This window comes from Macaca fascicularis, chromosome 19, assembly GCF_037993035.2.
Source record: "Macaca fascicularis isolate 582-1 chromosome 19, T2T-MFA8v1.1".
Taxonomy (NCBI): Eukaryota; Metazoa; Chordata; class Mammalia; order Primates; family Cercopithecidae; genus Macaca; species Macaca fascicularis.
The window spans coordinates 43,881,073-43,908,595 of NC_088393.1; the positions used below are offsets into that span (position 1 = coordinate 43,881,073).

The 27,523-nt window shown below is 44.3% G+C and overlaps 2 protein-coding genes across 25 annotated transcripts in view; one reads left to right on the forward strand and one right to left on the reverse strand.

Annotated features, from left to right (window-relative positions):
• The window catches only part of ZNF461 (zinc finger protein 461), a 35,906-nt gene extending 35,038 nt beyond the window's left edge, over nucleotides 1-868 (reverse strand). For all 9 annotated transcript variants that reach the window (XM_005588991.4, XM_005588987.4, XM_005588990.4 and 6 more), the window contains exon 1: nucleotides 730-868. Coding sequence is in view for 2 of the 9 variants with exons in the window: in XM_005588987.4 (XP_005589044.2) it covers nucleotides 730-738 (9 nt within the window). In the remaining 7 variants the exon portion in view is untranslated. The remainder of the gene's footprint in view (nucleotides 1-729) is intronic.
• Nucleotides 869-964: 96 nt separating this feature from the next.
• Nucleotides 965-27,523, forward strand: part of ZNF567 (zinc finger protein 567) — a 60,003-nt gene continuing 33,444 nt past the window's right edge. For 3 of the 16 annotated variants that reach the window (XM_074023336.1, XM_005588993.5, XM_065536526.2), the window contains exons 1-2: nucleotides 22,812-22,850; nucleotides 24,314-24,406. The gene's annotated coding sequence lies outside the window, so the exon portion shown is untranslated. Of the gene's footprint in view, nucleotides 1,210-22,811; nucleotides 23,158-24,313; nucleotides 24,631-27,523 lie in introns of those variants that run through there. The other 13 variants (XM_045381118.2, XM_005588992.5, XM_005588997.5 and 10 more) reach the window with 10 other exon arrangements.

Genomic DNA, 27,523 nt, shown 5'->3' on the forward strand with positions numbered 1-27,523 from the left:
GCGTCCTGAGCCTTAGATGTGTGCACAGGAGCGGGGTGAGGTGACTGTGCGTGTGTCTGTGTGTGAGAGACCAGAGTTGACTGAGAGGAGTGGAAGCTCTCTGACTGATCGTGTGAGCCTGAGGATAAAGTAAATGCTTTTTTTTTTTTTTTTTTTTTTGAGACGGAGTTTCACTCTTGTTGCCCAGGCTGGAGTGCAATGGTGCGATCTCGGCTCACCGCAACCTCAGCCTCCCGGGTTCAAGCGATTCTCCTGCCTCAGCCTCCCGAGTAGCTGGGATTACAGGCATGCACCACCACACCTGGCTAATTTAGTGTTTTTAGTAGAGATGGGGTTTCTCCACGTTGGTCAGGCTGGTATCGAACTTCCGACCTCAGGTGATCCACCCGCTTCGGCCTCCTAAAGTGCTGGGATTACAGGCGTGAGTCACTGCGCCCGGCGTGTGCTTTTTCTTTCATGTAAATTAATGGGACTTAAACAAATAGCCATTCACAATAATGGTCACAGTCACCTACATTTACACAAATGATCGGGCACAGAATCACACTGTCAGTAAAGCACACCCACGCACCAGGTCGCTGTCCCAACAGTAACACACACTTAGCCCAAAGATAAACCCTACTTCCTCACGCATGCAAAACACACCCCCCTAAGGGGTGATCCCGCACTCAGAGGCTTAAAACTACAGACATTCCCCTTCCACGACACTGGTGAGCCAGGATTTCTCACCTTCAGCATCCTCAGGGAAGGCTCTGGTCCAAGTCCTGATTCGGATTCCAGGCGAGGCCGCTCTACCTTCTCCACCGGCCCGGGACACCCTTACCTGCTTCTACCCGGAGACCATTCCTCCGAGGCTCCTACCGGAAGTAGCTGTGGACAGCGGTGTCCTCTGGGAAATGCAGTCCGAGGGGAGAGCGCCTGAGATGGAAAGGGTGTGTTCCGCCGGGCTCCGGGATGCACTTGCGCAGTTTCACCCGAGGCTGGAGTGACGCCAACCTCTTAGGGTTCGTTTTCGGATACCAGACTTCGGGTTCCGCTGAGGACGGATTTCAGAATAGGGACAGTGGCTGCCCCGACCTCCTCAAGGCGGCCGCCGCGGGGTGTGGCTGAAGATAATTTTTGGCGGGCGCGGACTAATCCGGCTTCCCTTTGTGGAGTTGTGGTGAGAGAGGTGTTTTGTTGCGAGACCGCACGTGCGCCTATCCGAAGGTGACTCTGGTGGAGAAGGTGGATATGAACCGACTTGTGAGGGTGTAGCGCGTGAGATTCGTATGTGAAACGATTTTTTTTTTTTAATTTTTTTTGGCTGGGCGCGGTGGCTCACGCCGAGGCGGGCGGATCACCCGAGACCAGCCTGACTAATATGGAGAAACCCAGTCTCTACTAAAAATACAGAATTAGCCGGGCGTGATGGCGCCTGCCTGTAATCCCAGCTACTCGGGAGGCTGAGACAGGAGAATCGCTTGAACCCGAGAGGCAGAGGTTGCGGTGAGCCGAGATTGCGCCATTGCACTCCAGCCTGGGCAACAAGAGCAAAATTCCTTCTCAAACAAACAAAACTGTACGTCATATATTTGACTCAATTTATTTTATATATATATTATTGTTATTACTACTATTATTTTGAGACGGAGTCTCGCTCTGTCGCCCAGGCTGGAGTGCAGTGGCGCGATCTCGGCTCACTGCAAGCTCCGCCTCCCGGGTTCACGCCATTCTCCTGCCTCAGCCTCCCACGTAGCTGGGACTACAGGCGCCCGCCACTGCGCCTGGCTAATTTTTTGTATTTTTAGTAGAGACGGGGTTTCACCGTGTTAGCCAGGATGGTCTCGATCTTCTGACCTCGTGATCCACCCGTCTCGGCCTCCCAAAGTGCTGGGATTACAGGCATGAGCCACCGCTCCCGGCCTGTTTATATATTTTTTCATACAGAAAAAATATATTCTTGCCTGGGCAAGAAAAACAACAACAACAACAAAAAAAAAACAAAAACTGTACGTCATATATTTCACTCAACTTTAAAAATTTTTTTTTTATTTTTTTGACACAGGGTCTTCATGCCCTGTTGCCCGGGCTGAGTGTGGTGTCGGGATCCTAGCTCACTGCAATCTCCACCTCCTCTGCTTCTCCCGCATCCACCTCCCAAAGTGCTGTGATTACAGGCGTGAGCCACCAGGTCCAGCCAAAACGATATTTATTTATTTATTTTTGGTAAAGACGAGGTCTCGCTATGTTGCCCACGCTGGTGGTCTCGAACTCCTGGACTCAAGCGATCCTCCCATCTCGTTTGCCAAAGTGTTGGATGACAGGTGTGAACCAGCGCGCTGGGTCGTGAAACGGTTTTGAGGCCTTTTGAGAATGGCTGTGCTATATGCCCGCGTGGGGTTCATATGGTAAGCGCCGCCACTCCCGCAGTGGCCCCTGTGGGGTGATACCTGATGTGGCTTAAATGTGAGAGGCCACCTGGACCCGTGTGATTGCCATGTTTGCGGGAGCGCAGCCACCTGCACAGGGATCCTGTGACATTCTGTGTGAGGCTTTTTTGCGCTGGGTCCACCCATGATTAGAGGACTAGTGTGACTGTGGCGGCCCCTGGGAAGGGAAAAAGCTGGTTGGGACCAGGAGGGTCTGAGACGGATGAATGACAGATCTCTGGACCAGGGCGTCCTGAACCTTAAATGTATGCATAGGAGCGGTGTGAGGTGACTGTGTGTGTTTGGTTGTGTGTGAGAGTCCAGAGCTGACTGAGAGGAGTGGAAGCTGGTACATGTTATCTGCCAGAAGGGACAGATCCATGGTAAGGACTTTTAACTTCGCTGAGAGACCAGTAACTCCATCACCAAGTGTAATATGAGGAAATGGTGCTTGAGAACAAGTGATTCTGCTTGTGTCTGATTCTTGTTCATGTATGTGGGATGGTTTGCTCTTGAAACTGTCACTGAAAGGAGAGTGAAATATATGATGTATAGCTGGCCCTCCCTATCCATGGGTCTTGCATTGGGGATTCAACAAACCTTCAGTTGAAAATATCTGGGAAAAAGTTGATGTTTGTATCTGTACTGAACTTGTACAGGCTTTTTTTTTCTTGTCATCATGCCCTAAACAATAGAATATAACAACTATTTACATGGTTATTAGGTATTATAAGTAATCTAGAGAGGGTTTAAAGGATTTTCGTAGATTATATGCAAATACTGTGCCATTTTATATAAGGGACTTGAGCATCTGTGGATTTTGGTAGGGAGGAGTCCTGGAGGGATGACTGTATGTGAAAGTGGTTTGTGAATATGCTCAAGTCTCTGGATGAATTGTATGACAGTGAAGGAGTACGTGATTAGGCTGTTGTGGCTTTGAGGTTTATGTGTATATTTTAAAGGATTATGATTGAGCTGGAGATCATGTGAGATTCGATGTGTTTGAATGTGACTTCTGAGTTAAAATCTGAATGAAAGATTGCGAGGTTATATAAATGTAGTAACTGCATAAGAGAATGCAGGTATCTGGGACCCATGGACACGTTACAGTGGGGAAAATAAATAATCAGACCTTTCAGTGATTACTTTTCAGGGTAGTTTGGTGGCAGCACTTTGTGCAAGGAAGGCAAATCCATATCCATAGTGTCTATTTCAGTGAGAAAAAAGCAGTCCAATGTAACCAACCTTCCACCAGAGAATGGTGCCATATTGGGGACTCACTGTTGGTCTCTGCACAGTCACTCTAATAAAAGCCATAGGTCCCTTTTGGAAGACTGGGAGAAAGATTAACAGTATAAATTTCTGGAAGTATACTGGTGTTCTTCCTCAAGGGGACCTGGCCTCCCCTTCATTCAAGGGCTTCTAGGTGTCTTCACTGACTCAAGTCCGGGTATTCATTGAGGGACCTGACTTTCTGTCTTTATGAATCAAGTTACGCTTTTGTTCACTTGACCTAGAAGTCTTCCACTTACGCAAATCAATTAATGCTTTAGTAGATTTCCCATCTATTTAACTTCCACCAAAGAATATCAGCCATCTTCCCAGATAGTTACCCTGTAACAGATATTTTCTTTGACGTGTTCTTTCATGGCCATTTTGCATTCCTTATCACAATAAATCATTGTTTCATATTTATTAACTTGTTTTAAATTAGACACTGGCTCTGAACTGACCTTAATTCTAGGAGACCCAAAACATCACTGTCATCTACCAGTCAGAGTAGGGGCTATGGCAGTTAGGTAATGAATGGAGTTTTAGCTCAGGTATATCTCACAATGGGCACAGCAAGTCCCAGAAGCATTCTGTGGTTGTATCCCCAATACCACACACAAAATTGGACTAGATCTACTTAGTAACTGGCAGAATCCCCACACTGATTACCTGACATGTGAACTGAGGGCTGTTATGGTGGGAGAGGCCAGGTGAAAGCTACTAAAACTGTCTCCACCTAGAAAAATAGTAAATCAGAAGCAATACCACATTCCTGGAGGGATTGCAGAGATTAGTACCACCACTAAGAAAAATATGCAGGGGCGGGGATTCCCACCCCATCCCCATTCAGCTTGCCCGGTTGGCCCTGCAGAAGACAAATCGGTCTTGAAGAATGCCACTGGATTATCATAAGCTTGACCAGGTGGTAACACCTGTTGTAGCTGCTCTACCAAATGTGGTTTTGTTGCTTAAGGATATTAACACATCCTCTGCTACCTGATGTGTAGCTACTGAGCTGGCAAATGCTTTTTTTCTCCATCTTTGTTATTTAAAACCACCATAAATAGCTCGCTTTCAATTGGTAAGGCCAGTAACAATACTTTCACTGTGCAGCCTCAAGGGTATATCAATTCTCCAGACATATATTGTAAGTTAGTTCACAGGGATCTTGATTGCCTTTTCCTTCCGCGAGATACTGCACTGGGCCGGGCACAGTGGCTCAGGCCTGTAATCCCCGCACTTTGGGAGGCTGAGGCGAGTGGATCATCTGAGGTCAGCAGTTCCAGATCAGCCTGGCCAACATGGCAAAACCCCGTCTCTACTAAGAATACAAAAATTAGCTGAACATGCTGGCACACACCTATAATCCCAGCTCCTTGGAAGGCCGAGGCAGGAGAATTGCTTGAACCCAGGAGGCAGAGGTTGCAGTGAGCTGAGATCGTACCACTGTACTCCAGCCTGGGCCACAGAGCAAGATTCCGTCTCAAAGCAAACAAACAAAAAATACTGCACTGATCCGTTACGTTGATGACATTACACTGATTCGACCTAGTGAACAAGAAGTAGCAAGTACTGTAGATTTATTGGTAAGACATTGCATGTCAGAGGATGGAAATAAATCCAGTAAGAAATCAGGGGCCTTCTACTTCGCTGAAATTCCCAGGGGTCAGGTGGTGTGGAGCATGGTGAGATATCCCTTCTAAGATGATGGATAAATTGTTGCATCTGGCTCCTCCTACAGTCAAAAAGGAGGCGCAATGCATACGGGGTCTCTTTGGATTTTGGAGACAACACATTCTTCACTTGGATGTGTTATTCTGCTGGCCATTTACCATGTGATCCAAAAAGCTGTTAGTTCACAGTGGGGCCCAGAACAAGGGAAAACTCCCCAACAGGTCCAGGCTGCTGTGCAAGCTGATGTGTGCCACTTGGGCCACGTGATCCAACAAATATAATAGTGCCTCCAGTGCCAGTAGCAGAGAGGGATGCTGTTTGGAGCCTTTGGCAGGGCCCAACAGAAGAATCACAGGATAGGCCCTGAGGATTTTGGAGCAAAGCTCCATCTTCCTTTTTAGAAAACACCTCTCCAGAGGCAGCTTTTGGCCTGCTACTGGACCTTAGTAGAGACTGACCATTTAATCATGGGCCACCAAGTTACCATGCAACCTGCACTACCCATCATGAAATGGGTGTTATCTGACCCACGAAGTCATTAAATTGGGTGTGCACAGCAGTACTCTATCATAAAATGCAAGTGGTATAAATGTGACCAGGCCTAAGCAGACCCTGAAGGCACACATGTGAAGAAGTGGCCCAAAAGCCCATCGTTCCCCTCCTGCTGCAATACCTTTCTCTCCCAGCCTGCACTCGTGGCCTCATGGGGAGTTCCCTATGATCAGTTGATAGAGGCAGAGAAGACTCAGGCCTGGTCTACGGATGGTTCTGCATGATAGACAGACACCACCTGGACAGCACTACAGTTCTGTTCTGGGACATCCTCAAAGAACAGTGGTAAAGGGAAATCCTCCCAGTGATTGGAACTCGGAGCACTGCACCTGGTTGTTCATTTTCCCTAGAAGGAGAAATAGCCAGATGTGACATTATATACCAACTTATGCACTGTAGCCAATGGTCTGGCTGGATGGTCAGGGACTTGGAACATTATTTAAAAACTGGTGACAAGGAATTCTGGGGAAGACATATGGACCTTGCTGAACAGGTAAGAAATATAAAGATATTTGTGCCCTATATGAATACTTACCAAAGGGTAACTTTAGCAGAGGAGGATGTTTAATAGTCGGGTGCATAGGATGATCCATTCTGTGGATATCAGTCAGCCTCTTGCCCCAGCTACCCTTACCATCACCCAATTGGCTCGTGAACAAAGTGGTCATGATGGCAGTGATGGAAGTTATGCATGGGCTCAGCAATGTGGACTTCTGCTTACCAAAGCCAAACTGGCTACAGCTACTGCTGAGTGCCCAGTGTGCCAGCAGCCAAGACCAACACTGGTTCCCCAATATGGCACCATTCCCTCGTGGCAGGCTGATACATTGGATTGCTTTCATCATGGAAAGGACAGTATTTTTTTTCTTACTGGAATACACACTTTAGATACGAATTTGTCTTCCTTACCCAAAATGCTTCTGCCAAAACTACCATCCAGACCCTTAACGAATGAAGGTTTGGGTCACCCCACCGGTTAAAGAACCACAATCAGCTGAGGAGCTTGCTTGCTGAGGGGAAAAGGAATACATAATGGGTAAGGGAAGAAGGGAGGCATGAATACCAGCTATAACCACGTGAGCAGCTACAGAAACAAAAACTGTAATTGTCATGAATGTATCTTTATTTGTAATGAATGTGTGTACAACAAAGCTTTGTTTTCCTCCCTTTCATATCTCTTTATCGTGTACAGTAACATATACTGACTTTATATTAGAATATTTAAATATTGTTAACTTTATATCAGTTTTCAAGTTATGGGATATGGGGGAGAAGTATTAACATCATCCAGACTTTGCATCCTCTTCTGGGGAAGGGTTAGTTATTTTTGGTTGTATGCAGCATAGTTGTCCCATGTTAAGCAAAAGTATAACCTTGTTACTGTCTTTATTCAGATATGAAGTATGGTTTTGGGAGATGCTTATGGGTACCAAGTTGACAAGGGTGGACTTATGATGGTTAATTTTATGTGTCAACTTGAGTGGGCCATGATGCCCAGATATTTGGTCAAACATTATTCTGGATGTTTCTGTGAAAGTTGTTTTTGGATGAGATTAACACTTAAATCAGTGGACTCTGAATAAAGCAGATTATGCTCCACACAGTGGGTAAGCCTCATTCAATCAGCTAAAGTTCTTAATAGAACAAAAGCTAATGTCCCCTGAGCAAGAAGGAATTGTGTTAGCAGACTGCCTTTAGACTTTGAACACAACTCTTGTCTGGATCTTCAGCCTGCAGGCCTGCCTTGCAGATTTTGGACATACCAAGGCTCCACAATTGCATGAGCCAATTCCTTAAAATAAATATTTCTGTGTACGTGCATACACACACACACACACACACACACCTGTTTGTTCTGTTTCTTTAGAGAACCCTAATATACTGTCCTAAGTATTTTACATGTTTAGTATCATTTAACTCCCCTCAGAACCCTGAGGGAGTTATTGATACCATTCCCAGTAAACTGGTGATGCAGGTGAGGCACCAAGAGCTTAAATAACTTGTAAAATGTCACAGAGTTCCTAAGAGGTGGAACTGGAATTTGAATTTCAAAGCCTTCAGTCTTTAACTATTAGATTACCATTTTCTAACTTGACACCTTCTATTCTGTATCCCATCTACTTCACAAAGCCATTCCTGATGAGTGTCTTTATTGCCAACTAATTTGGAATGAAAATTATTAGGATTATGGATTCTATTATATGATATTTAACACACTGTTTATTCTCAAACATTTTTATTTACTAATTATTATCAGGAATTCTTTGATGAGCATTCTTGTAATACTATTTTGTTCATTTTTATAATTACTTTCTAAGAGACAAAGTGTCCTAGAAGTGGGATTTCTGAGTAAGACATTGGGCATGCTTGGCAACATGTAAGACTTTGTGCTTCAATACTTGGAAGAAGCACAAATTATTAAGATATAATTACTGCCTTTGCATTGCTTATAATTCAACAGGGGCAATAAAAGTAAGTGAAAGGTAGAGCATGACAAAGACTTCTAGAGAAGTACAGATGATAACCCTGTGAGTTCCCAAGAATTCACAGGAGCTCTGTGTGTGAATGAATGCCCTCTCGTCATGTATATGTCTTACAGATTAGAGTCTCTTGATGTTGGGTCTAAAGGGTACTAATGGAGCAAGGCTGTCCTCTTACCCATAGCAGGACATTATGGCTAGTATTTCAGAGGTGAAATAAATCCTTCTGTCAAGAAGGCATAGAAAACAAAGCAGCAAGTCCAAGGTAAGGTTTAAGCCTCTTAGCTCTTCTTCCCTGGTCAGAAAACCCACAGTCATAGTTGGGTCAAAATTAATATTTTTTTTTTGAACGTAAGAGAAATCATTCATCACATAGTATTTAGAATGTGCTTAGCTGTACATGTAAAGACTTCTTAAAGCTTTTTTTTTTTTTTTTTTTTTTTTTGAGACAGAGTATCACTCTTGCCCAGGCTGGAGTGCAGTGGCATGATCTCTGCTCACTGCAACTTCTGCCTCCTGGGCTCAAGCGATTCTCATGCCTCAGCCACCCAAGTAACTGGGATTACAGGCGTGCACCAACATGCCTGGCTAATTTTTGTATTTTTAGTAGAGACGGGGTTTCACCATGTTGGCCAGGCTAGTCTCAAACTCCTGACCTAAAGTGATCAGCTTACCTTGGCCTCCCAAAGTGGAGGGATTACAGGCGTGAGCCACTGCAACCGGCCTAAAAGTTTTTTTAATCTACTTTTTGAAAATCTTCCATGTAATAAAATGCCTTAAACATATATTCTAAAATCAGCAGATGTTTCTTGCAAAGAAAATAAGAAGTATATGTAACAAGTATACTTAAGTTTAAATTTCTAGAAGTATACTTAAAACAAAAAATCAGTATCACAGCCTATTTAATGTTAATTTATTTATTTATTTATTTTTTTTTTGAGACGGAGTCTTGCTCAGTCACCCAGGCTGCAGTGCGGTGGCGCGATCTCGGCTCACTGCAAGCTCCGCCTCCCGGGTTCTCGCCATTCTCCTGCCTCAGCCTCCCCAGTAGCTGGGACTATAGGCGCCCGCCACTACGCCCGGCTAGTTTTTTGTATTTTTAGTAGAGACGGGGTTTCACCGTGTTAGACAGGATGGTCTCGATCTCCCGACCTTGTGATCCGCCCGTCTCGGCCTCCCAAAGTGCTGGGATTACAGGCTTGAGCCACCGCGCCCGGCCAATGTTAAATGTTAAAGGTATACCTTGGCCGGGTGTGGTGGCTCACACGTGTAATACCAGTACTTTGGGAGGCTGAAGCAGGATCGCTTGAGCCCAAGGAGTTGGAGACCACTCTGGGAAACAGAGTATGACCCCATCTCTACAAAAAAATTAAAAATTGGCCAGGCACGGTGGCTCATGCTTGTAATCCCAGCACTTTGGGAGGCTGAGGCGGATGGATCACGAGGTCAGGAGTTTGAAACCAGCTTGACCAACATTGTGAAACCCCGTCTCCACTAAAAATACAAAAATTAGCCAGTCATGGTGGCGTGTGCCTGTAATCCCAGCTACTCAGGAGGCTGAGGCAGGAGAATTGCTTGAACCCGGGAGGTGGAGGTTGCAGTGAGCCGAGATTGTGCCACTTCACTCCAGCCTAGGTGACAGAGAGACTCCATCTCAAAAAAATAATTAAAAATAATAAAAATTTTAAAAATAATAAAAAATTAGCCAGGTATGGTGGCGTGTGCCTGTCGTCCCAGCTACACAGGAGGCTGAGGCAGGAAGAGCAGTTGAGCCCAGCAGGTCAAGGCTGCAGTGAGCCATGTTCATGCTGCTGCACTCCAGCCTGGGTGACACAGCAAGACTGTCTCAAACAAAAAAACTCAGTATACCTCTAGATATTTTTCTTTCTATTGCTAATGTCTGACATTCTGTCTGTATGTATATGTACATGTATCTGTATGTACATATGTATACTTTGATAAATGGTATAGCTGTACATATTATATAGTTACCTGCTTTAGCCACTCTTAGCATGTTTTGGATTTGTCTATATTTTTCTATTATTCTACAACTTTTTTTTTTTTTTTTTTTTTGAGATGGAGTCTCACTCAGTTGACCAGGCAGGAGTGCACTGGCACCATCTCCACTCACTGCAACCTCTGCCTCCTGGGTCAAGCGATTCTTCTGCCTCAGTCTGCCGAGTAGCTGGGATTACAGGTTCCTGCCACCACACCTGGCTAATTTTTGTATTTTCAGTTGAGACGGGGTTTCATCATGTTGGCCAGGCTGGTCTCGAACTCCTGACCTCAAGTGATCTGCCCGCTTCAACCTCCCAAACCGCTGGGATTATAGGTATGAGCCACTGTGCCCAGCCAACCTTTTTTTTTTTTTTAACTGATCACTTAACAGTTCGTGGTGGGGAAGTTCTGGAATATTTAAACAGGTATATTCCTGCTAGACTCAAAGCCGAACCAAGCCAGAGAAATTTCTTCCATATGCTATGCAGCTACTATGTATACCCCAGCCTCCCATTTCTCTCAGGGTCATGTGAGACTTACTTTCAGTGGCAAAAAGCGGAATTACTTTTGCACCAACCTAATACATTTGGAGTGTTTTTTGTCATTTGCAGGACTGTCACTTCCAGGGATAACCATAAAGTTCTCCAGGTGCAGAGTGAGTGGCTGAACCCTGCTTAGAGGGATGTAACTGCAAGAATGTGATGTCAGAGCCTAATCTTTTTTTTTTTTTTTTTTTTGAGACGGAGTCTCGCTTTGTCACCCAGGCTAGAGTGCAGTGGCCGGATCTCAGCTCACTGCAAGCTCTGCCTCCCAGGTTCATGCCATTCTCCTGCCTCAGCCTCCCACGTAGCTGGGACTACAGGCGCCTGCCACCTCGCCCGGCTAGTTTTTTGTATTTTTAGTGGAGATGGCGTTTCACCATGTTAGCCAGGATGGTCTCGATCTCCTGACCTTGTGATCCGCCCGTCTCGGCCTCCCAAAGTGCTGGGATTACAGGCTTGAGCCACCGCGCCTGGCCATCAGAGCCTAATCTTGCTAGTTAAGAATAATTTCCTGGCCAGGCACGGTGGCTCACGCTTGTAATCCCAGCACTTTGGAAGGGCAAAATCAGGGGATCGCTTGAGCCCAGGAGGTCGATACCAGCCTGGGCAACATGGTGAAACCTCATCTCTATTTATAAAAATAAAAAATAGGGCTGGGTATGGTGGCTCATGCCTGTAATCCCAGCACTTTGGGAGGCAGAAGTGGGCAGATCACCTGAGGTTGGAAGTTCGAGACTAGCCTGACCAACATAGAAAAAACCCGTCTCTACTAAAAACTCAAAATTAACCAGGTGTAGTGGTACATGCCTGTAATCCCAGCTACTTGGGAGGCTGAGGCAGAAGAATCACATGAACCCAGGAGGCAGAGGTTGTGGTGAGCCGAGACCATGCCATTGCACTCCGGCCTGGGCAACAAGAGCAAAACTCCATCTCAAAAAAAAAAAAAAAAAAAAAAAAAAAGACTGAGTGGGGTGGCTCACATCTGTAATCCCAGTACTTTGGGAGACCAAGGTGGGCGGATCCGGATCACGAGGTCAGGGGTTCAAGACCATCCTGGCCAACATAGTGAAACCCTGTCTCTACTAAAAATACAAAAAATTAGCCAGGTGTTGTGGCGGGCACCTGTAATCCCAGCTACTTGGGAGGCTGGGAGGAGAATCGCTTGAATTTGGGAGGCAGAGATTGCAGTGAGCTGAGATTGTGCCACTGCATTCCAGCCTGGGCGACAGTGCGAGACTCTGTATCAAAAAAAAAAAAAAAAAAAGGCCTGGCGCGGTGGTTTACGCCATTAATCCCAGCACTTTGGGAGGCCGAAGCAGGTGGATCACCTGAGGTGAGGAGTTCGAGACCAGCCTGACCAACATGTCTAAACCCCATCTCTACTAAAACTACAAAAGTTAGCCAGGCATGGTGGTGCGCACCTGTAATCCCAGCTACTCGGGAGGCTGAGGCAGAAGAATAGCTTGAACCCAGGAGGTGGAGTGAGCTGAGATTGCACCACTGCTCTGCAGCCTGGGTGACAGAGTGAGACTCCATCTCAAAAAATAAATAAAATAAATACAATTTTAAAAATAAAAAATTAAAACTAAATAAAAATTTTTATGCAATATTTTCCTTTATTATTTATAATCTGCTTGCTGGGAGTATTTTCCTTCATTGTGAGTCTCTTGAGAGCTTTTGAAGAACTGATCTGGCATTTTTATAGCTGGAAACACTCGACTGTGTTTTTAGTATTGAGGTTTCATTTTCTTGACACCTAAGGTGACTTTATCTTCCTCTGTCTTGTTTATTTCTCTCCCTGAATTGACATCACCACAACAGGCCTAAGTCCAATTTCTTTTCCTATATACAGGACCTTTTATTTCTAAGCCAGATGTGATTTCCCCATTGAAGAAAGGGAGATAGCCATGAATGTGTAGAGAGTAATGTGTTAAGGTGGCTCAAAGAAGAGGGAAGCCATTGCAGGTAAATGCTCAGCTGAAATGAGAGTCAAAACTTCCAGGTATTGTTTGAGAAACTTTTCCCTCAGTGGCCAGTGGAGAGAACTGAGGTCCTTTCAGTCTGAGTTCCCAAAGACACTTCACCATCATCCCCCTGTGTCACTGTGCCCATAGCTCCTTCTATAATTCTTCCAGTTTTAAGGAGGGAAGGATTAGCCTTATAGAGTTTCTGATTATAAAAGAAATACATACTAAGCATTAAAATTCAGAAAACAGAATCCTATTCTGCACAGCAAAGGAAACAATAGGATGAAGAGACAACCCAAAGATTGGGAGAAAATCCTTGCAAATCATATATTGGATAAGGGGCTAATATCCAAAATGTAAAAGGAACTCAGACTTCTTAACAAGAATACAAATAACCCTATTAAAAATGGGCAAAGGACTTGTATACATTTCTCATAAGAAGACATACAAATGGCCAACACATATATGAAAAATGCTAAACATCTGTAATCATCAGAGAAATGCAAATTAAAACCACAATGGGGCCGGGCGCAGTGGCTCACGACTGTAATCCCAGCACTTTGGGAGGCCGAGCCGGGCAGATCACGAAGTCAGGAGATCGAGACCATCCTGGCTAACATGGTGAAACCCCACCTCTAATAAAAATACAAAAAATTTGCCAGGCATGGTGATATGCACCTGTAGTCCCAGCTACTTGGGAGGCTGAGGCAGGAAAATCGCTTGAACCCAGGAGGTGGAGGTTGCAGTGAGCCGAGATCGTGCCACTGCACTCCAGCCAGGGCAACAGTGAGACTGCATTCCCCACAAAAAAACCATGAGATATTACCGTGCACCTGTTAGACACCTGCTGTTATAAACAAAGATGAAAGATTAGTGTTGGTGAGGATGTAGAAAAAAGGAACACTTGCACACTGTTGAGAGCACTGTAAATTACTACAGCCATTTTGACAAAGTGTAGAGCTTCCTCAAAAAACAAAAAATAGAATTACCATATGATCCAGCAATCCCACAAGGAATTGACATCAGTATGTCAAAGATGTCTGCACTCCCATGTTCACTGTAGAATTATTCACAATAACTAAGATAAGGAAACAAGCTAAGTGCCCATCAATGTATGAATGGATTTATTTTTTTATTTTTATTTTTTTGAGATGCCCGAGTCTCGCTCTGTCGCCCAGGCTGGAGTGCAGTAGCACGATCTCGGCTTACTGCAAGCTCCGACTCCCGGGTGCACGCCATTCTCCTGCCTCAGCCTCCCGAGTAGCTGGGACTGCAGGCACCCGCCACCAGGCCCGGCTAATTTTTTTTTGTATTTTTAGTAGAAACGGGGTTTTGCTGTGTTAGCCAGGATGGTTGCGATCTCCTGACCTTGTGATCCGCCTGCCTTGGCCTCCCAAAGTGCTGGGATTACAGGCGTGAGCCACCACGCCCAGCTGAATGGATTTTTTAAATGGAGGATATATATACAGTAGAATACTATTCAGCCTTAAACATGAAATTCTGTCGTTTGCAACAACATGGGTAAACCTAGAAGATGTTATGTTAAGTGAAATAAGCCAGGCACAGAGAGACAAATACTATATGATCTCACATGTGGAATCTAAAAAGTTGAACTCTTAGAAGTAGAGACTAGGAGGATGGTTACCAAAGGCTGGGGGGTGGGGATGTGGTGGATGGGGAAAGGGGAAATGCTGGTTAACAGGTACAAAGTTTCATTTAGATAGGAAGAATACATTCTGCTGTTCTTTTGCCCAACACAGTGACTACAGTTACTGTATTGTATATTTCAAAATAGCTAAAAGATAGGATTTTATATGTTCTCACCACAAAGAAATGGTAAATATTTGAGGTGATGGATATGCTAACCAGCCTGATTTGATCATTCCATCATGTGTTCATGCAGAGAAATACCACATTGTACCATATAAATATATATACAATTATTGTACAAATATATACATCAATATACAATTGTACATACAATACGTACAATTACTGTACAAATATATACAATTGTCAATTAAAAATTTTAATAAAGAAATCTAAAATAACAGTTGCCCCCTTTTTGCATTTCATGATAAATCCCTTTACTGTCCTTCTCTACATACACTGAGTTTTAAAAACAGAATCAGCTAGAACATTGTTGCTGTTCTGAAACCTATCTTTCTCATTTAACACAAGTGAACATTTTTCTTTGTCAACAAGTGGTAAACATCATCCATTCTAATGGCTGTATTTTTTAATAGGTGGAGTTGTATCTTCAGGGCAGATTCCTAAAAGTGGAATGGCTGGGTCACAAGGGAAACATGTAGGTAGTTTATGTACATGTTGTCAAATTTCCCACCATAAGGGTTGTGCCAGTTTGTTTTCCCACCAGCAGTATATGAGACTGCCCGATTCCCCGTACATTCATTCCTGTGGCTGCTCTAACAAGTCACCGCAAACTTGGTGGCTTTAAACAATAGTTTACTCTGTCACATTCTGGAGGCCAAAACTCCAAAAATCTAGACATCAGCAGGGCTGGACCACTCCTAGAGATTCGAGGGGAGAATCCTCACTTTGCCTCTTTCTCTGATGGCTGTAGCCATTCCTTGACCTGTGGATCCACCTCCAGGGTCACATTGCTGCCTCCTCTTCTTCTGTCTGCCAATCTCCTTGCGTCTCTTTTAAGGATGCTTGTCACTGGATTTAGGACCCACGCAGACAATCCAGGATGAACTACTCATCTCAAAATTCTTAATTTCATCTGCAAAGACCCCCTTTCCAAATTAAGTAACATTCACAGTTTCCAGAGATTAGGACATGGACATATCTTTTTGCAGGGTCATCAGTCAGCCGACTATATCCTGTCTCACCAACAGAATATGTTGTTATACTTTTTAATTTTTGTCATCCTGATAGGTTAAAAATGGTCTCAGTATTCCGCCCTCCCCCCACCAAGAGACAGGGTCTCACTTTGTTGTCCAGGCTAGAGTGCAGTGGTGTAATCATAGCTCACTGTAACCTCAACCTCCTGACCTCAAGCAAACCTCCCACCTCAGGCTCCCAAAGCACTGGGATTATAGGTGTACGCCACCTCACCTGGCCTTTCTCTATATTAATTTGCATTTCTCTTTTTACACATTTAAGGGCCCCTTTTACATATTTTTTGTGAATTGTTAATTTCTCTTACCCATCTTTTCTGTCAGGTTTTTGGGTCTTTCCCTTGACATTAAGAGCAGTTTTGTTTTGTTGAGACAAGGTCTCACGCCGATGCCCAGGCTGGAGTGCAGTGGTGCAATCATGGCTTACTACAGCCTTGACTTCCAGGGCTCAAGTGATTCTCCCACCTCAGTCTCCCAAGTATCTGGGACTACAGACACACAACCACACCCAGTTAATTTCTTGTATTTTTTTGTAGAGATGGGGTTTCACCATGTTGCCCAGGCTGGTCTTTCCCTTGACATTAAGAGCAGTTTTGTTTTGTTGAGACAAGGTCTCACGCCGATGCCCAGGCTGGAGTGCAGTGGTGCAATCATGGCTCACTACAGCCTTGACTTCCAGGGCTCAAGTGATTCTCCCACCTCAGTCTCCCAAGTATCTGGGACTACAGACACACAACCACACCCAGTTAATTTCTTGTATTTTTTTGTAGAGATGGGGTTTCACCATGTTGCCCAGGCTGGTCTTGAACTCCTGGGCTCAAGTGATTGGCCCACCTTGTCCTCCCAAAGTGCTGAGATTACAAGGTGTGAGCCACGGCACCTGGCCAAGTTTTTTTTTTGTTTTTTGTTTTTTCAATATATATATTGGGAATTGTTATAGACTAATTTGTTCCCCCTCCAGTTCATATGTTTAATATTATTAACTATAGTCATCGTGTTGTGCAATAGAACACCAGAACTTATTCCTCTCGTATAACTGAAACTTTGTACATACTGATCAACCTAACTCTTAATTTCTAGTAATTTATGTAGTAAATTAAAGACTTAAGACATACAACCAGATATGTGTAGAGAGAGTGAACAAGAGGGAATTAACAAAATAATTACACGATAAAGGGTGGGTGCTATGGCTCACACCTGTCGTCCCAGCACTTTCAGAGGCTGAGATGGGGATCACTTGAGGCCAGGAATTCAAGAACAGCCCAGGGAACATAGTGAGACCCCATCTCTATAAATTTTTTAAATTATCTGGGTGTGGTGGTGGTATGCACCTGTAGTCCTAGCTACTTGGGGAGCTGAGGCTGAGGTGGGAGGATTTCTTGAGTCTAGGAGTTTGAGGTGGCAGTGAGCTATGATAGTGTCACTGCACTCTAGCCTGGAGTACAGAATGAAACACTGTCTCGAAAATAAAAAAGAAAGGTTAAATTACAAACTACTACTATGTACAGCAACATGAATATAATGTTATATCTATATGTATCTATGTATAGAAATAATGTTGAGCAAAGGAGGTCAGACACAACAGTACATACTATGTGATTCTATCTATATAAAGTTCAAAACCAAACCATACTATTCTATTATAGAGGTCAAAATAATGGTTAACTTTGAGGTGTAATGATTGGGAAGAGATATAAGGGAGACTTCTGGGATGTTGGAAAGTTGCTATGTCTTTAATGGTGGTCGCATGGGTTAATTTTTTTATTATTTTATTATGTTTTTTTGAGACGGAGTCTCACTCTGCCGCCCAGGCTGGGGTGCAGTGGCACCATCTCGGCTCACTGCAAGCTCTGCCTCCCGAGTTCATGGTATTCTCCTGCCTCAGCCTCCAGAGAAGGTGGGACTACAGGCCCATGCCTGGGTAATTCTTTGTATTTTTAGTAGAGACGGGGTTTCACCGTGTTAGCCAGGATGGTCTCGATCTCCTGACCTCGTGATCTGCCCACCTCGGCCTCCCAAAGTGCTGGGATTACAGGCATGAGCCACCGCGCCCAGCCGGTTTTATTTTTTTAAAAAGCCAGCAAGCTATAATTGTATTTATTTATTTTATTTATTTATTTATTTATTTTTTTGCGACGGAGTCTCGCTCTGTCGCCCAGGCTGGAGTGCAGTGGCCGGATCTCAGCTCACTGCAAGCTCCGCCTCCCGGGTTTACGCCATTTCCTGCCTCAGCCTCCCGAGTAGCTGGGACTACAGGCGCCCGCCACCTCGCTCGGCTAGTTTTTTGTATTTTTTTTTAGTAGAGACGGGGTTTCACCGGGTTAGCCAGGATGGTCTCGATCTCCTGACCTCGTGATCCGCCCGTCTCGGCCTCCCAAAGTGCTGGGATTACAGGCTTGAGCCACTGCGCCGGGCCTCTATAATTTTAAAATTTGTGCTTCCTCGCTCGCTCGCTCTCTGTGTCTGCGTGTGTGTGATTTCATGTGTTCATTTCTTTTACCCACTTTTTTCTATCAGGTTTTTGGGTCTTTCCCTTGATTTTAAGAGTTTTTTGTTTTTGTTTTTTTGAGGCAGGGTCTCACTCCAACGCTCAGGTTGGAGTGTACTGGCACAATCACAGCTCACTACAGCCTCAACCTCCTTGGGCTCAGGTGATCCTCCCATTTCAGCCTCCCAAGTAGCTAGGACTACAGGTGTGCCACCACACCCAGCTGATTTTTTTTATTTTTAGTAGATAGGGGATTTCACCATATTGCCCAGGCTGGTCTCAAACTCCTGGACTCAAGTGTTCCACCCATCTCAGCCTCTGAAAGTGCTGGGATTACAGGCATGAGCTATACACACTCAAAATAAATGGAATATCTGCATTTTTAAATCACATTTTTCTAACTACAAAACCAATTTTCTTTCAGTTCTGGTTTTTGCTTCTGAAGCCCAAATTTTATTACACTTAATGAAACCTGTGCATGGGTAATTCATTTAAATAAACACAATTTCCACTGGATTAGTGGACTTAAAAGACTAATGATGGCCAGGTGCGTTGGCTCACGCCTGTAATCCCAGCACTTTGGGAGGCCAAGGAGGACAGATCACGAGGTCAGAAGATCAAGACCATCCTGGCCAACATGGTGAAACCTCGTCTCTACTAAAAACAAAAAATTAGCCATGCATGGTGGCACGCGCCTTGTAGTCCCAGCTACTTGCAAGGCTGAGGTGGGGGAATTGCTTGAACCTGAGAGGCGGAGGTTGCAGTGAGCCGAGATCATGCCACTGCACTCTAGCCTGGCAACAGAGTGAGACTCTGTCTCAAATAATAATAATAAAATATAATAATATAAATAAATAAAAGACTAATGATACCATATAGTAGTGAATAGACACTCTCATAGTATGTTGTATATTGGTGCAAACTTAATCAGGGCAATTGATAAAGATGTGTAAGCAGGTTTTAACTATGAAAGCCTCATTCTCAGCAAAATATCTAAGACTCTATAAAAAGATACAATTTACATGTGCACAGAAAGGCATATGCAGTAAAACATTGCATATAATGGGAAAAAGCTGGACAGAACTTACATATCCAAACAAAACAGTGCAGCCATTAAAAGATTATGACACAGTTCATAATTTAGTGACATGAAAATTTGTTCACTATATTTTGTTAGAAGAAACAAGTAGATTTCAAAACAATTGTTATATAACCCTGTTCTGAATAGAAAAATCCTATATGCCTATATCCATGCACTTATTCATAAATAAGGTGAAGTTATTTGGAATAAAATGTTCAAAGTGCTTACTTTAACCTTTTTTAATCTCCAATCTGCTGAATTAAGAATCTACTAATTTTACAATGAGAGAAATCTGCTTTGAGAGCAGAAAAAAAAAATAAAAGGAGATATGTGTATGATACCTGGATTGCAATGTTGAAATGGTCTGAATTCTGGCTGAAGAGACCCAAACTTTCTTCATAGACATTCCGGAGCACTAATTCAAATACTGTCTCAAAGGTCCTAAATCTAGAATCCTAAGATTTTATACACAATGAGTTCCTCTTCTCAGTTGCCTCTCATTTACCTGGACACAGAACTCCTGTTAACCTCTTCACGAACTATTGCTCCAAGAAGGAAATCACATCTGGTCTGGACATAAATTAATAGGGTAATTAATAATAAATCCTTCACATAGGCAAAGAAATGGAATTTTGGTCTGATGTGGCTATGGAGAATTGAGACAGTTCCTTAATCATCAAGTAGAAAGAAGTTTAGAAAGTATTCTGAAGGATTAGGGTGATAACACTTTATAAATAACACAGGAGAGACGCCCATTTCCACCTAGAAATCTTAAACCGGTCCTTCAGAAAATAACCTAAGAACCCTGAAGATTCCCTAATCAATCAGGGTGAAGAAAGTAAGATGTTCCCAGAATACAGAATTTGAACTGGAAAGGGGAAAACATGTAAAAAGGGAGACCCGGCTGGCCGCAGTGGCTCACGCCTGTAATCCCAACACTTTGGGAGACCAAGGCAGGCAGATCACCTGAGGTCAGGAGTTTGAGACCAGCCTGGCCAACTTGGCGAAACCCCATGTCTACTAAAAATACAAAAATTATCCGGGCATGGTGGTGGGCACCTGTAGTCCCAGCTACTCGGAAGGCTGAGGCAGGAGAATCGCTTGAACCTGGGAGGCAAAGGTTGCAGTAAGCCGAGATCGCACCACTGCATTCCAGCCTGGGCGACAGAGTGACACTTGCTCTCAAAACAAAAAAAGGGGAGACCCAATTGACTAGTTAAATGTATGTAGGTGTTGTTATATCACACCCCTGAATAAATTCCTCTGATTTGGGGGAATGTGTGTCAGTCATCTGTACTCCACTCAGAAGTCAGTGCCACATTCCTGAGTCTACATACCCGTGAAATGACAGGAACCCGTGTGCCCATAAGGTCCTGGAGGGGAATGTAAAGTTGGTCAAGACATGGGAGCTAGACAGCAAGGAAAAGAAATTTCAAAGGGAAGTTAGTAGTCAAATTACCAACTATCCATGTAATATAATACTAAGACAAATGCAAAGTTGTAGAAAATAGTTAAGGATAAGGAATCTTTTCAAGATACTATTCAGAGAAATCACTTTACAAAACAGGTTGAACAATACAATTATATCAATATGGTCATTTTAAAAGTCTGGAAAGTTAAACACCTGTTTCAGTTATCTATTGCTATATAACCACTTCAAAAGTTTATGGCTTAAAACAAAAAATAATTAGCTCATTATTTGCGGGGGTTGGCAATTTGGGCTTGGCTTGCCTGAGTGGGTCTTCTGCTGATCATATTCATGTGGCAGCTGTCAGCTGTTGGCTTGGTGGAGGCTGGATGGTCCAAGATGGTCTCCCTGAAATACCTGGCCATTGTTACTCACTGGACTTCTCTCTCCAAGAGATCTTTAATCCTCAAGTAAGCTGCTCTTAGCCTTCAGTCATGGTGGTCTCAGGGCAGGAAAAGGGGAAGAGAAAAAGCTGCACGACTTCCTGAAGCTTTGTCTCAGAAGTCTCACAATATCACTTCCACCACATTCTATTGGTCAAAGCATTTCACAAGGCCCTGCCTAATAGTAACCAAACCACTGACTAGCATTTCAGGAGGAGAAAAAAACACTCCCTTTCTGAAAAACAAAAAGAGAACAAAAATAGAAAATACAACAAAACTTCCTTGACCTTGGTTTTAAGATATGCTCAGCAATGGTTCCCTTTCCTTGGGGCTCTTAGAGAACCTCAAGGCAAGGGAGAAGGGGAAAGGAAAGGGGTAAGGAATCATGAGACATCACACCTTTCTTGGAACCCAGACTGGCTAAACTGGAAAAAATTATTCCCACCACACAAGCTCTCATCATCTACCATACACATACTCAGATGGAAGTAAAAGGGAGATGGGAGTACTGATAATCCTTCTTAATATTCAAGGGAAAGGCCAGGGTCACTGATTCCCAGGACTGGGGACTTTCTCTAAATTCACATAAGTCTCCCGGGGAGACATCTCTGGGAATGATGTGGTTCACATGGAACCTGACCTCTGGGAGTTCCCAAGGGAGAGCATCTGAGGAAGGAATCCTACTCCTAGGCTCTCCCCATCACGTCTTCCCAGAACTCTGCCTGAGAGACACTTACAAAGCCTCGTTCCAAAAACAGGTCTGTGCTTTTTCTGTTTGCAGATTTTACTCCACCACTCGATTATCCCTTCCCTTTTACGGCTATTTCACTGCAGCTGGGGTCTATACAGCTATAAAGCAGGAGAAAAAAGGAAGCTGGGAACTCAGAGATGCAGAGCCCAAGAAACAATCAAGTCTAAAACTGTCACATAGGTGGGGACTCTACCAGGATCCCGTGTTAAACACCAGGCTGAGAACTGGGGACGGGGGTGCCCTGAGAAGACAACGCGGGCCATGCTTCATTGCAAGATGACTCTGATTAACATAGGCATCATCGTAGTCCTCACAGGCACATGGGGGAGATCTTCGACAGACCCCTCAGTCCCAACATTAAACACAGCACTGCAGAAATGAAGCTTTACCCGTTACACACACAACACCACAGACTTAAAGGTTCTTCCATCACACTAGGCCACACTGTCACGATGGGAGGTCTCAAACCCTACAGTGTCACACACCCCACATGACAGCCGACCACAGCCACCCAAAGGTCCCGCATCCGAGCAGGGACAGGAACACAATCACGCACCTGTTGCAGCCTCCTCGCCGCACACACAGCCGCCTTGTCCTGGCGTCAAACACGCACACACGCATACACAGGTCCGAGCTACGGCCCTGCACACCCCGTCTGCGTCCCGGGAGCCCGGGGCTTCCTCACTTTGAGCGCCGCCCGCACCCCAGCCATGCACTAGGAGAACTTGGAAGGGGAACCTGAGATCAAAGTTCGAAAACGGCCCGGGAGCCTGTGGGAAATGTAGTCCAAGGCCGGTAATGCCCGGATGTGGAGAAGGCGCGCGTAACCGGTGGCCCGCAGGAATGCGCCGCGGAGACACCTGGGAGTCGCCCTCCGCGCGGGAGTACGCATGTGCAGACGCCCGGCCGGCGACCGACGGTGAGGCTGGTTGGTCGGGTGGTGGGACCCGTAGGGAAAGCTGAGAAGGCAGGAGGGAACCTGGGCTGGGGAAAGCAAGAAGGGAAGAGGAGCAACCTGGGATGAGGAGTTGACGGGAGGAAAGTGCGAGTCCGGGCCCCGGAGAAGGCTGGGAGAGAAGCAGGAACCAGAGCGCGGGCCGGGGAGTGCCTGAAGAAGGGAACCGGTTGCCCGAGGTGGGGGTGAGCTCCGCAGTGGCAGGAATTTCGTCTGATTTTCGTCCCCCGGCTCCTGGAGCACGGCCTGGCATACAACAGGCGCTCCGTATGTGTGTGGCTTTTCGTACCTGTCCTGTGTGTTGTGGTAGGGGAATGTGTTATTCTGCGTGGTAGGGGAATGTGTTATTCTGCGTGACGTTGTGGAACTGGTTGTTTATGAAAGTGATGCGGTCCCTGCGTGTCTTAAGTTTTAACTTAAATTAGGTGCGGGTCGATTTGTGTTTGAGCCTGTGTCCGACTTCGGAGAGGCGACAGTGAGAGCATTGTGAGTGAAAGGTTGTTACTTTTTGTAGAAGTATAAGTTCAGCGAAATTGTGCACGACGTGGGGGCCTGTGGGATTATGACTATGTAGTGGGTGATACAGCTATGAATATGCCTAATTTTTAAAGTACTTTGTGTGCACGACCTATGGTGACTGTGAATGTAGCACACTGTGCGACTTAGGTGGAGTGCTTGAGAAACCGAGTGCTGACTAAAGTATGCATTGTTTAGATTGATTTCCGAGTGTTGGGCATTTTATATATGCCTATAGAATTTGAGTCTGGTAATTAGACAAGTAAAATAGTGATTTTTTTTTTTTAATGGAGAGGAAGAGGCAAAATAATTTTCAGAGGGTAAGATTGGACCCATGCGCGGTGGCTCACGCCTGTAATCCCAGCACTTTGGGAGGCTGGGGCAGACAGATCACCTGAGGTCAGAAGTTTGACCAACATGGTGAAACCCCGTCTCTACTAAAAATATAAAAATTAACTGGACATGATGGCGCATGCCTGTAGCCCCAGCTACTCGGGAGCTGAGGCAGGGGAATCGCTTGAACTCGAAGGTGAAAGTTGCAGTGAGCCAACCACTGCACTCCAGCCTGGGCGACAGAGCAAGACTCCCTCCCTCCCCCTCCAAAAAAGATCATTTATTGGGAAAACCTGGTATTGACTGATGACTGATATGCTTAAATGAATAGAACACCACTGGGACCAGTATTTTAAAGATTAAAAAACTGTATCTCGTAACTGTCACTCTCAAAATTCCTATTTGGGTGTGTGTTGTGTGTGTGTGTGTGTGTGTGTGTGTGTATATATATATTTGTAGTTTTTATTTTTTTGCTGGATGAATTTCTTCTGCTGGAAGCCTGCAATGTGAAGGGATACATGATTAGTTTCTTCTCTAATTCCCCAACCTTTATTTTTTCTCCTCTTTGCTCCCTATAGGTAGTCTTCAGCTCTCATGGATTGGGAGCTAATGAGAAGACAGAAGTCAGAGACAAGAAGAGGCTAACATGACCGATACCGCTATAATTTAGTGTAAGTCATCTTTTACCTTCCAAGAGAACCTGCTGCTTGGAACCTCCAGATAGGCTTCCCTTCTCATGGACATAGCCTCTTCTCCAGCTGCTGCCCCAGTGCTTCCTCTGGGCATGCAGTGGCCCACCCACTCTGGTGGGTGGGTTTGTCCAGTCAGTCCTCTTTGATAGGACCCAAGACAACCCAGACAGCCTCCACCCATGGGGTCTTCACCTAATGCTAAGGTGAGAATTAGCCACCTCAGTCACTTTGCCTTCCCAAATCCTAGAAACATGTACATTTTTGCCAAGAATTCTCTCACCACTTTGGTTCCTGGTGGACTCAGGGTCTGAGGGACCGCTTTGTGTTGTAAAGAAGGGAGAATCACTCATGTTTTTCCCCCTGGAAAAACACTGTTTTAAAAATAACAATCTCTTAAAAATATATTTTCTTCTCTCTTCTCTCAGCCTCTCCACCCTCCTAAAGGAGGAGTTTAATGATAGCAGAATTTTACACTCAACAGCTGTGTAAGATCCTGTTCTGAAATGAAGTTCTCTTAGAATTTTGTTTCATTCACCATCTTTGGGATGTCAGCTGAGGCTGAGGCAGAAAGACTTCTAAGTTTGCATCCTATTAAAAATGAACAGTGATAACGATTAGAAAACTCAGGGTTGTTGGAAAAAACATTAACAAATCAATAGGGTTTGTATGTGGAAAGTATGGGGGAAAAAGACTTTATTTACAGTGGTCATCAAAAATAAGGGATACAAAGGAAGTGACTTTACTAATTACATGATATGTCATTAAAAAGCACATCTTAAAATAAGACTTTGGGTGGGGCACGGTGGCTCATACCTGTAATCCCAGCACTTTGGGAGGCTGAGGTGTGTGCACTGCTTGAGTCCAGGAGTTCAAGACTAGCCTGGGCAACTTAGTGAAACCCTGTCTCTACAAAAATACAAAAATTAGCCAGGCGTGGTGGCACGTGCCGGGTGGCTAGCTACTCAGGAGTCTGAGATGGGAAGATCACCTGAGACCAGGGAAGTCAAGGCTACAGCGAGCCATGATCACACCACTGCTCTCCAGCCTGGGCAACAGATTGAGACCTTGTTTCAAAACAAAACAAACTATAAAACCCTTAGGAAAAAACACATAGGCATACATCTTAATGATCTTAAATTTGGCATGCATGCTTTTGGAGTTACTTTCCTGGTGATTGAAATGTTCTAAAATTAGATTGTGGATGATTGTTCATTATGATGGTCTGTGAATATACCAAAAACCATTGAATTGTATACTTTAGATGAGCGAATTTTATGGTGTGTAAATTATATCTCAATGCTGTCATTTGAAAAATCTTGGCTAGGCCACCTCTGCAATGTGTAACTGAGCAAGCCGTGAGGGTCTCCTATGTTAGTCATGTTAGTCAATTTCAGGTATAATGGGACCTACCTCACTCAGGGTTTTTGTGAGGGTCATTGGATCTACATCACAGGGAATTATTTTGGAAAGTGTAAAGAAATAATTGAATTCCAACTATCCAAGAGAGGGAAACTGGGTGAATTAACCAAGTACAGTGCCACTGAGAAGTATTATGCAGCCATGAAAAGGGATCAATTGCATGGATTTATGGAGAAGGGCCTCCAGGATACTTCGGATTTTTTTGTTTTTTTGTTTTATTTGTTTCTGAGACAAGGTCTCACTCCATTGCCCAGGCTGGAGTGCAGTGGTTTGATCATGGTTCACTGCAGCCTCGACCTTCCTGGGCTCAGGTGATCCTCCCACCTCAGCCTCCCAAGTAGGTGGGGCTACAGGCATGTACAACCATACCTGGCTAATTTTATTTTTATTTTTTTGTACAGTTGGGGTCTTGCTGTGTTTCCTAGGCTGGTCTTGAACTCCTAGGCTCAAGTGATCTGCCCACCTTGGCCTCCTCAGGTGCTGGGATTATAGGCATGAGCCACCTTGCCTGGCCTCCAGGATACTTCGTTAGTGACAAAAGCAATAGAGAATATCATATTCTATCTTTTATCTAAGTTTTCAGCTTATCCTTTCATTATTTTAATATAAGCAAATGTATATATTTGCATTTTTTTAAACTCATGTCACCACCATCACTCAAATTTAAAAAGAAAACAAAAACAGAACACTTCTAGCCCCCATCCAGTTACCCTGGCACAAAAATAACCTCTGTTCTAATTTCATCTCATATAAAAGGAGTCATGCAGAATGTAACCTTTTGAGTCTGGCTTCATTCAGTAAGGATGTTGCAATCAGTAAGCTATAGCTGGGACTACAAGTACATGCCACCTTCATTCAGTAAGGATGTTGCAATCAGTAAGCTATAGCTGGGACTACAAGTACATGCCACCATGCTGGCTAATTTGTGTATTTTTACCTTGTAGAGAGAGAGTCTCACTATGTTGCCCAGACTGGTCTCGAACTCCTGAACTTACGAGATCCTCCTGCCTTGTCCTCCCAAAGTGCTGGGATTGCAGGCAGGAGCTCAGTTCAGTTGCATGTTGCAATTCATTCATATTATTGCATGTATCATTGCTTCATTCTTAGTACAAAGTAGTATTCCACTGTCTGGATGGATCAGGATGGATCACAGTCGGTTTCCATTGATTATCCATTTGTCCAATTATCCATTGATGCACACATGGGTTGTTTCCAATTCTGAGGTGCTTATGAATAAAACTGCTATGAACATTCACATTCGGGTCTTTTTGTGGATACATGTTTTTGTTTGTCGTGGATAGATACTCAGGAGTGGTATTGATGGGTGGTTTAAACAATTACTTTAAAATGGTATCTTTACATGGAATAGTTTGGCCTCTTGTTTGTGGTGGTGGTGACACAAATCTAAATGCGTGATAAAATGGTAAAAACATGCACATAATGAGTACATGGAAAATTAGTGATATCTGAAAGAAGTTGGCGCATTGTGTAATGACAATTTTCTAATTTTTTATTTTTATTTTTTTAGAGACAGAGTCTTGCTCTGTTGTCCAGATTGAGGTACAGTGGCACAGTCATAGCTCATTGTAGCCTCAAACTCCTGGGCTTAAGTGACCCTCCCACCTCAGCCTCTTGAGTAGCTAAAAGTGTACACACCATCATGCTGGCTAATTTGTG